The sequence below is a fragment of the Adiantum capillus-veneris genome, chromosome 8 (assembly GCF_014529385.1).
Source record: "Adiantum capillus-veneris isolate H3 chromosome 8, ASM1452938v2, whole genome shotgun sequence".
Taxonomy (NCBI): domain Eukaryota; kingdom Viridiplantae; phylum Streptophyta; class Polypodiopsida; order Polypodiales; family Pteridaceae; genus Adiantum; species Adiantum capillus-veneris.
Window position 1 is genome coordinate 66,018,402 of NC_140938.1, and position 11,409 is coordinate 66,029,810.

Sequence of the window (11,409 nt, forward strand, 5' to 3'; positions counted from 1 at the left end):
TTGACTTTTTTGTTGAAATTAGGCTTAAAAGGGACTCAGGGGGACCAAGGGCAGGCACTAGTGGCACATTTCATTAAAAAAATCATCAGGAGACATCCTACGCGTAGGATGTCTCAAGGGCATTTCTAGGCACAGATCCCAACATTTTTCATCACACACATTTTCTGAATGACCTTCACATGCTAGCCACCAAGTTTCATCACATTTGGACCAAAATTGACCTCATATGCATGAAAAAACGCAAAGTTGGGGCATAGAGGCAATAATGGGCCATAGACCTACCAAATCTTGTCCAAATCACATGAAACTTGCACAACACATTCACAAGCACTTAACCAACCAATCTGTGTGGTCAGAAGCAAAAATTGGTGAAGTAGACATCCTACGCGTAGGATGTCTATTTGACATTTTTGGCCTACAGAGGATGTTTGTCCATTCCAGATCCAATCACATCATCATCAAGAGCTCATATACCATTTTTGAGGCCATTCTAATCATTTTTGACCCCCAACACCTTCAAGATACACTTTTTGAGCCCAAAAACACTACACAGGCTCTTACAAGCATCAATCCTTGTCCAAATCCAAATCCAAGAGCATAGCCATGTTCCATAGGCCAAGGACTAACCACAGAACAAATCCCATGCCATTTTGATGAAATAGACATCCTACGCGTAGGATGTCTCCAGCATAATTTAGACCTTCTGTGCAAAGAGTGACATCATGGGAGCCAATACCATGGTGCAATGAGCCCATATACCAATTTTCAACCCATTTGGACATCACTTGCTACATGTTATGGACTTTCTACCCAATTTGTGACCTAAAGCCTGAATCAACCCAAAAAATCCACTTTTTGCTGTCCAAATCCATATCCAAGCACATAGCCATGTTCCATAGGCCAAGGATACCAGCATGTCAAGTATCACCCAATTCTGATGAAAAAGACATCCTACGCATAGGATGTCTAAATGGAAAATTTTGGCAAGAATTGAACTGTGAGCACATGCACAGTTTCACAAGTTCCTTTTAAGCTTTATTTTCAATTTTCAAGTCATTTGGATAGATAAAACTCAATTTCTCAGCTAATATGGAAAAAACGCTAATTTCGGACTACTGAGTGCAACAGGATCTATGGCAGCCGCGAAGTCACCGGAAAAGAAGAAAAGAATGACCATTAAGGATTACCTAGAAGAAGTGGAGCCCTTCGTCATACCAGAAGGAACACTAAAGCCCACCAGCACATGGATCCAAGAAGATCTGCTAGAGTCCAACGAACTAAAGATCTACCAAGGAGTGTTCAAAGACACTGAAGGGAATGTGATCAAGCTACCAATGCTACCGTGGGAACTCAATGAGTTTGTAAGAAGCAAGATGGCCGGGTATTTGGAGAAGATTGATCTCCACAACTATTTTGAAGCAGTGCCGGCAGGGGTTGACATAAAGAGAGTCTGGGAATTTGTAACAGCAATAAAAGAAGACGGAGTGGCCAGAGTAACCGATGCGCAAGGCAGGCCAAAAACAGAAATAGTCATCATCGAGCAAGTTGTAGCAGATGCACTAGACCTCTCCAACAAGGGGGATAGTGTAACTAAAAGAAGAGATGATGCAAGGTGTACACTGAGAAGAAAGGTAACTACACTTTTGAAGATATTGCCAACCCAAAAGTGGCAATCATGAGTCAGTTGTACAACCAATACTTCCATATGTGTACGAAGTGGCCACAAAAGTACAGAATGCCACCGGGAGCAATTGCCACGACATTCACTTGAGCAATGATGAAGAGCACTCCAAAGATAATCAATTATGCAGCATATATACATGACAACCTACTGAAGATGGGTAACAAGAAGCCCACATATATTGTGGCAGGAGAACTAATCACTAAGGTGATTTATGGGGCATTGCACGCAAAAGGAAGATGGCATGACCCTCCATCACAAAACGACTGGTTGAGGCTCAAAGAAGACAAAGAAGACAAGCCACAAAAAGCACCAAGGGTTTCCACAAGATTGAAAAGACAGCTAGAGCCTGTTCAAGAAGAGCAGCCAGAGCAAAAGAAGGGAAAGAAAGAATTTGCCCAAGTGCCGGAAAAAGAGACAAAGTCACAAAAAGCGGCAAGACTAGAGCGGCTGATGGAGAGCTTCAGAGCAGAAAGGGCCCTTAAAGGCGATTTGAGTGAACTCTGGAAGCCGTCTCTAGAAGCAATGTCGGGATCATCCCGAAGGGTACAAAGGGAGAGATTCGAAGATTATATTAAAAATTTTGAGATTCTTGATGCCGCATCAAAAAATATTCCACATGTACCTTTTACAGAAGAGAAAGTGAAGCAGGTACGACAGAAACTGATGGATGAGCAGGAGAGCCAAGAGAGAGAAAGGAAGACTAAGGCAGACCGAGATTTAAAGAAAAAGCCTACATCTCCACCGGCCAGCCCACCGCCCTCACCACCTCCTCGCAGCCCTCCACAAGAAGATAAAGAGGAGGAAGACAAACACGAAGGCCAGGAAGAGTCCAAGCAAGAGCAGAGCCAGAAGCCGGAACCAAAGGAAGAGGCTAAGCCTCAAAGTGGGCAACCAGAGCCAAATGAGTCATATAACACATTTCTGGACCTGCTAGCAGCTGGATACACAAAAGAAGAGGCTGCCATAGTCGCATTCGACTTGGCAAGCACATGGCCTAAGGAGCAAATGAAAAACATCAGGTTTGTAGAACTAAAGGAGATGGCCACAGATACAGTGGACCTGCACCCGCCCTCCAACGATTGGGATGTGGTGATGATGAAGTTAACCGGGTTAAGAGCGCAGTCCATGGCCTCAGAAAGTGAGATGGCAGCTCTCAAGGCCACTGAAGTGAAGATAAAGCTGGAAGTAGACTCTTTACAAGGACAAAGTCAAAGGCAGAAAGAGAGAGAAGCGGAGCTACAGGCCCAGTCTAGCAAGGGCATTGCAAAGATGCCAGGAAATGGAAAAAGAAAATCAAGCAGCAGCCCAAAGAATGCAAGGAGTCGAAGAGGAGTGTAAGCAACTCAGCAAATCATTGATAGATGCAAAGAGGGAAAGGGATAACCTGACCCTACAGCTGGCTGAGGAGTCCAAAGAAGTTGAAGCAATGTGAAACGCCAAAGAAAAGATGAAGATAGATCAAGAAGCCAGCCAGGATGAGGTCCTTGAGCTCAAGGACCAGCTTAAAGTGAAAGATCAAACCATCCAGAGGCTACGGGCATCTCCTGCCATAGTCAGAGCTACTAGCTCGACTCACATGACTACAGAAAGCCAAATTTATGAAGAACAGATGCAAGAACTTCAGAAGGAGCTGACTCTAGAGAAAAATCAACGATTGATGATGGCAGAAGGGTCAATTGCTATGCAAACACGAATGGAAGAAGAACAAAAAGCCATGCAAGAGGAATTAGAAAGTGTCAAAAGAAAGCTCGAGGAGGCGGAGAAGGTAAACACCGAGTTGAACGACCTCCTCGTGAATATGGGAGAAGAAGCTGAAACAGAAAAACATAAATTCCTAAAGCAGATTGAGGAGCTGAGAGGACAGCAAGCCGGAGAGCAAGAAGGCACAGGGCCAGCAGCAAATGAAGGCATAGATTTAGAAAATGTGGCAGATCCTGTGGGCACAACACCTATGCAAGAGGAAATCCTAGTAGGATCCTCTCAAGAGCCACAAGATCTGACACAGGAAGAGGAAGAAACGTTGCGTAAAGCAATAGAGGTGGAGATCAGAGAGACAACTAAGGAAGCCTTGGAATTGGGAGCAGAGGGTTTTCAAGTCCATGACCATCCACAAGATTGACGCCAGTAATCTCAGGCGCGAATGGCTTCAGCCCTCTCTCCCATATCCTTTGCTAAAATATAAAGCCGCCACCATCAATAAGAGGATTAGAGAAGAGCCGACAGTGCCACTCTACAACACAGATATCTCTCAGCCAGAAGGAGCCAGGTTAATAGTTGACTCTCAGCCAAAATGGAGAAAGGCGTGGCTGACGAAGTACCCACAATACCTAATCCATTTGGTAGAGGCACCGAAAACCATCAAAGACAACCTCAGCTTTTGTCCTCTACCAAGGATCAGGACGTGGAAGGCCCAGGAGATATTACAAAGGAGCCAACCCACTTGGCTGAATTATCCTAAGCTGTCGGGCTTGAAGGCAGGTGAGAGAATAAGTGTCCAATACATAGTGAAAACCCTAACGGGCGCCATCAAATTGTTCACTGGCTCATCTGACCTTACGTGCATCATGATGAAGAAAATCTACAAAACTCTTTTAGCAGTATTTGAGACATTCAGGCTAGGCCAGGTGACAGACAGTATCTTCTTCTTCCAAGATACTTACAAATGTGCCTATAATCTGTCTGATCAGCCTTCCAAGGAGGTGATACATGCGTTGTATCAAAGGATCATGTTTCTGTCATCCTATCACCTCCAGGCCTTTGAAGAAGCGTTCTACACCGGCTTCTTCACAATAAACACTGATATTTTCGGTCCAACAATGATGAATCTAGATGTAAGATACGAATCACTGATCAAGATGCGCGAAACCATACGATGAAGAAGCAGCTCAACGGCCATGGCGGGGACGACATGAGCAAGGAGGGGGAGAGTGTTAGAAGCTGGACACACTCCATGGAAACTTACTACTCGGAAGATTATCATTTTTTTGTAATTATTCATTTATTGAGGAAACCTGATTTTTCACCTTGTAAATATTGGGGCTTACAGAAGTTTCCAGATTGTATCCCAATTTTGATAGTTAGATTGAGTAGATGGTTGATTTGGAACTTTAGGGTTTGAGAATTGTAAGGTATATATACCACTTTTTGACATTAATAAAAAACCTTTTTTCATTATTAAAAACAAGTTTTTGAGGTATGTGAGTGAGCATACTGTGTACGAGAGAGAGCGTGAGCTTCATCTTGACGCTACGTGTGCACCAGTAGTCAGAATCGAGTGCGGAGAAGTGCAGCGTATTGCCCCTGACGAGAGCTACACGCCGATACCTATATTGCGCGCGTACGGCCCGGTTTTGCGAGCTCCTTTTACGAGCTTCATCTGGTGATTGAGTGACATACGTTGTTCGATTTTGCATTGAAGCATATCCACACGTTCACATTGAGTAGAGCTACACATTAGACACTTTAGATTTCGGAAACGAAGACCTGCAAATTTCGTCCAGACATCCTACGTGATTTTGCACTGGGTGTTTTGGGTTGAGGTTTTGGTTCATAGACCTTAGGGAGAGCGACCTATTGGTGTTAGTAGGGTCTCCTTCAAGTTCTATGGTGTTTCGAGATTGTTTGATGGGTGTTCAACTCTAAACAACGTTGTAGGAAGTTTTCTCTTATGCACTCTTGAAGGTTGTGACTTAGACAATTGGTAGAGACCTCTGTAGGAATTAGTTAGGAGTCGATCGACTGTAGGTTGACACCTTATGCTTGCTTCCATGCGCGTACGGGTCGAGCTTCGTCTTTAGTTGACAAATCTTGTTAGGTGAGTTCTCGATGTGCTGACGTCCGTCGTGACGTATCCGTCCAACAGACATGGAAGGTACTCTTCTTTAAGAATTACCTAATGTTGGGATGAAGAAGATTTTAGAAATCGACCATTCTGGTGTGCACACAAATTACTAGATAGTGCCATCTAAAGCAGATTTGGAAAGCCCCAACCTTCGTATCTTTGAAAGAAACTTTGTGGTAGTATGAAAGCATTAAGCGCATATATTTAGTAGGGTCAAGACCCAGCTACAAAAGCTAAAGAATGGGAAAACACAATAAATTGAATCAGGGTCTCTTGCTTATGATTTGTACAACCCCTTTTTGGAAATGGTATCCATCAAGGCATATGTAGTACTTGAGGTTCATTGTGCATTCTTTGTTGTGCTATTATAACATCTCCACTCACAATTGTGAGTATGGCCCCCAAAAAAAAAGGAGCACTTCCATTTGTATATGGAATAAGCATGTATGCATACTGCTTGAGATACCAAAAGCACGAGGAGCACTTCCATATGTAAGGAATAAACATGAATGTATGAATTCATTTGATTGTTTCTAAGAGGCTTAATCAAACACTCCTACAATTCAAACTTAGACTATGTACAACCAGAAAAAATAATCCAATCAAATCACATTGTCTGCAGATAACATAGAAATCTCAAGCCTTGCTAACTTGCACAATTTGGCATATCTTGCTTGCATCCTAATATTGAATGTCAAGTATATGATGGTACAAAATAGTATATGCAACCTTTATTGGAATCAAAACAGCTTGATTCCCTTTTAATCTCAACAAAAAATGTGATAATACAACACGGTGTTTGTTTGGCTATTGATGGGCTAGTAATATAGACAATAAATGCCCCATCTAAGCATTTATCTAAAGATGGTAGGAAGTGGCACAAAATTTTCGGTTTGAGCTAAGTAACCCAGTGTGAGACAAGATCATAGGCACATATAGTTTCGATCGAAGAAGAATCCAATGTTATGAGCTAGTGGAGGCCAATGATGTGCGATTAACTGTCCCCAAAGTAACCACCATTATGGTAACATCATCATGGTAGGCTCGCCGTCTCCCAAATTGTATATTTCTTAAACGCTCCAAAGTCATGCCTATAAAAGAGACAACTATTTGATTAGCTTATTTGAAATTTGTAAAAACATTTGAAGCACGAGCCCTTGAGCCTTGTGACCAATGAGTGCAAGTATCGATAATCGCACAGTAGAACTTGATTGCCATGTGTGGCATGTTTTCTTCGTATGCTTTTAACATGTTTCAATGTTAATTTCACAAGTAAATCACTTCTCTCTCTCTCTATCTCTCTCTCTCTCTCTCACACACACACACACACACACACTTAACCATATAGTTCTGCTCCTATATCTCCAAATGATATATTCAATATGGAGAGTTCTACCTATTTAATCCTTGTCATTGTTCAAAGAAAAAAAGAATCTCTTCATCTATTTAGTTGAAACAAAGACAACCAAGATTTTTGCAGAAATGCAAGCTATCTATTTGAATTTATGGCGATACAATTGCCTTGAATTTGTAGCTTCTCTCTCTCTCTGTGTGTGTGTGTGTGTGGGGGGGGGGGGGGGGGGGGGGGGCATTAGAGGAGGAACAAAACATACCTGCAGAGTTGGCAGCGCGCAAGAGGAGCTGATCGAGCATGTAGCGAGCAGGATCAGCACTAGGATGGAGAAGCATGAAGCTTTGGAGGAGGGAGACGACCTCATCATTAGTGAAGAAATCAAAGAGACCGTCACTACCCATCACCACAAACTGATCTCCAAGGGACACCTTATGGGCACTCAAGTGAGGCTTCGCACTAATGTACGGAGGGCTACTCAAATTGGGCACTCTCAAAAGTCCCATCAACTTCTCATTCAGATGAGCCTATAACGAGTGAGAATAAAAGAAAAACATGTCAAAATCCACCAAAAACTAGACAATACATTTCAAAATATATTAGAAGGATGCAACTTTTAAATAATGTGCAAAAATTTCACTATGTCTTTCAAAATCTACTTAACGCAATATGGCGAAAGAGAGTCCCCTTTACACGTGGTGCAAGCTACGAGATGAAGGCTAGATTTCAAAGATAAGAGTGACTGATGGACACACGATTAAGAGGGACAGAGAAAGAGAGAGAGAGAGGTCGCAACGGCCATCCGTACTGACAAGATGAAAAGACTTCAAACAAAGAAACTATGGGTCATAAGATAATCATGGTTTCAAGTAGAAAGAGGATTATTTATACCCCAAGAGCCTTCACCTCAAGTTCGATGACCTTAAGCATCATGAATCATAGTAATCTTCTCTTTCTACTTTTTTTTCTCAATTTTTTTTTCCAATATCTTCTTTCAAAGGACCTCCCAACCTCCAGCTACTTCATTAGGCAACCCCAATCAGAAGTGCAAGAAGTAAAGCTCCTACCAATAAATAGGCTTCAACATTCATCCCTTGAGAGGTCACATTGGGTCAAATTGTCTCCAATTGGCATGCGATCTTGTTGATAGGATTCTTGGTTGTCGTTAGATGTCACGTTTGAGGGACAACATTAACCGTTGAATGAATACAATGAACTAGGGCAAATGGATGGTCAAGTTGGGGTCACTACTCACAAAAACATAGATTAAGTGTGATCCCACCTAAAATTTACCCCTACAATTTAAACTGGAGGATGAGGAAACACAAATATTAGAGAAATTAATTATGAAAACCTTCAAATACAGCCAATTAACATCTAAAATTGTTTGAGTGTAGGTTTTTCGAGTTTTTAGAAAAAAGTTCATTTCCAGCAGAGATTTGGGGTGTGGACTAGTTTACCTCAGTACAGGTTTTAAAAGTTTTTAGAAAAAGATCATTCAAAGCACAGGCTCGGGTGTGTGCACGCTAAGGTCAAATAGTTAACAATCAAAATCGGTGTTTGATTTTAGTGACGTCTTAGTGGCACCGCAACTTTGTATGTGATTGTGGTTTTTTTCTTCTTCTTTTTTTTTTTTTGGGGGGGGGGGGGGGCTCCCTCTAGAAGGTGGGATCAATGGCTCACTATCTCTAGTTAATTGTGGCCATTGGATTCTCTAGGGAATGCAAAAGATTTCCAAAGGTCAAAGATCCGGAGCTTGAACCCATGCACTCTCTCCCGTTTGAGGTTGAGTCTAACCACCAAGTTATATCATGCTTGTTGAAGGAGTGGGGGTGTGTGTGTGTGTGTGTGTGTGTTAAGTTTATAGATAAGGTCATCGCATATGAGTATCACATTTACTTCTTGCTTAGTTCACACCAATGTTGATGTGGTGCACATACTCTTCCAAGTTCACATCAATGTTGGTGTAGTGTACACTCAGTTCACAGCCTATTTAAATCAAGTTCACATTGAGTTCACAAACACTTACGATAAGGGGGCCAATATGGTGGCAGTCCCCAACTCTAGCTATTCTATAGGCCAATCCTATGACACACACACACTTGAAGTAAATGTTCGCCACAGTAGCGCAATGGTTGATGTGGCACCGTATCGTTGCACAAGGTGCGGATTTGCATCTACCATAGTTCTAGCGAGTAGCTATCACTCTACACCATTTCATGACTTTTTTGCTTATGCAAGCTCTGTGTAAGTCAGAACGATGGAGGGTTTTTGTTCTTCAACATATTGGATGTTGCAAGAAGAGCATTGCAAACGATTTATTGAAATGGCCTAAGTGTAGCTATCCATTTCTTCTACCACAACACTACCTTAGTTCACACTTAATTCAAAAATGTGATCCAATGGTCCAAGGTCGAGAATGCTCCCATCTCACTACTCCTAATGTTTTTTTTTTTCTTAGAGAGTACGAGAACTTTGAAACACACGCACACAGCCTATGTACAACGACCTCACAAGTAAGGAGAGAGGCATCCCATCTCTCTCTCTCTCTCTCTCTCTCTCTCTCTCACTCACACTCACACACACACACCTACATACGGGAACAATCCCTAAAGACTTAAAACATGTCTTCAGTCCACCAAAGGAGGGATTGAACCCAAGACCTTGGGCACATAGGCTATGACTCTACCAAGTGAGCTAGCAACAGTTTACCACTACTCCTAATGTTAGTCATCGATCCCACCCCCAAATAAGGAGGTGTCAATTAATGAAAAAAGGACGAAGGGGGGGATGCACATGCACAAGAGGAAGAACATGCACCTTTTTCAAATAGCCAGCACCAAAAGCCCGCGTGAGTTTGAGTTTGCCTTTGACTCTGTCGGCGATTATGGGGTGCGGGTCGTCAGGGTGCTCCGCCAGCACGCGCTCTTTCTCGCTGTGCTCCGCCACTACGTGATCCTGCGTCAGCTGCACCCAGCACAAGGGACTCCCCTCCCCTGCTCCCCCGTCACCTTCACCTTCCCCTGCCACCCCTGCTCCCGCTCCCCCCTGGGCCTCCCCTGCTCCTCCCCTGTTCGTCGTCGCTAGCACCGCCCTGCTGTCCCCCAAGCTCAATGTGTACAAATAGGTACCATACAACAACACCACCAACACACAGCTCCCTACCATCACCAAATCCGGCCTCTCCTCCATGTCCTGCTGCACCATCTCCATAAATCCTGCCTCTGTCTCCATCAATGCCTTCTTTAATGCCCTCAGCACCCGTTCCCGCAACTCCAGTTCCTCCGCAACGTGATGTTGATTCTGTTGATGATGGTGCTGATCATCATGTTGTTTATGGTGATGATGATGTTGTTGCTCATTATGCTGCTGATTATGGTTCTCTTTTTGTTGACTATAATGATTCTGTTGTTGATGACATTGATCTTGCTGCTGCTCATGATGAGCATAATGATGCTCATGAGCATGTGCACCACTTGCATCTTCTCTCTCCACATCCATTGCCTGCTGCCCTTCATCCTCTTCACCTTGTCCCTTCTGCTGATGATGTGTTTGCAACTCCAGCTCTGTAAGATTGTGCGAAATATTCTCGTATAACGTCCCTGCGAGAAAATCTGCGGCATCACGCCCATTGAAACCATCATATATAGCACAGAAAAGCCACCCATCCTCCTCGGAACAGACGGCCTGAACGCGATCCTCACCTGCCGCCCCGCCCGCCGTTTGAGCATCTGCCGCACTCAGGAAGCTCTGTGTCTCAAGCCGCACTGGAGCGCTTTGAGAAGAGGGCTCAGGTATGGCTGAAGAGTTGGAGGACATGAGGTACTCAATATTTGACAAGGAAGGAGACTTCTCAAGAGGTCTGAAGGATTTAGGGGAATCAAGGCCAGGTAGAATTTCCTGTCTAAAGAGGCCATTGCCAAGGCCGGTGTTTGCGAGAGTTGCGTTGGCACCAATGGCAGCGACGGAAAGGCACGAAAATGACGCACCGCATCGGCGAGTCTTCAGCATCCCTGAGGCTTGCACTCGGGGGCTAATTACCATGTCATCTTCAGGACTCGGAGGGTGCTGGGGATGGTGCAAATGCGACTTTGTGGCTGTTGGAGAGGCGCCCAGTTTGAAGAAGCTGACACTCAGTTCCTCCATCTCATGCTCTTCTTCCTCCTTGCTCTTATCAGAGTCCATGGCAGGACGGGCAGCTCTAGCTGCAGCACCTGCAAGCTGGTGGATTTGCTACCTAATGACTTCAACACAAAAAAAAAAGCAATAAGAAAAAAGCAAAAAGCAATCAGCAGACCTCCCCTCAGGGGCGGGAGGGGGAGAGCTTAAAAGCTATGCCGTGGAGGGTATAGCTGAGAGGGAGTGACGGGACCTGGCGGAGGGAGGGTTGCACAGAGAGACGGGAGAGTTGAAGAAGACAGCAAAAACAAGTAGAGAGAGAGTTGGCCTCTAGGCCGTGGGGGCTTGAGAGAGACTGTGTGTGGGGACTGGGGAGGGAGAAGACGAGAGAGAAGAGAAGTGACAACACACACA

General features: G+C 44.0%; 1 protein-coding gene across 1 annotated transcript; it reads right to left on the reverse strand.

The window, feature by feature from the left end:
- Positions 1-6,246: 6,246 nt before the first annotated feature.
- Positions 6,247-11,208, reverse strand: LOC147452277 (Protein phosphatase 2C family protein). Its single transcript, XM_086518028.1, has 3 exons — positions 9,697-11,208; positions 7,139-7,403; positions 6,247-6,616 (listed from the first exon to the last, which is right to left on the reverse strand). The coding sequence occupies exons 1-3, from the start codon at positions 11,059-11,061 to the stop codon at positions 6,489-6,491; spliced, it is 1,758 nt and encodes a 585-aa protein (XP_086374154.1). The 5' UTR covers positions 11,062-11,208; the 3' UTR covers positions 6,247-6,488.
- Positions 11,209-11,409: the final 201 nt, after the last annotated feature.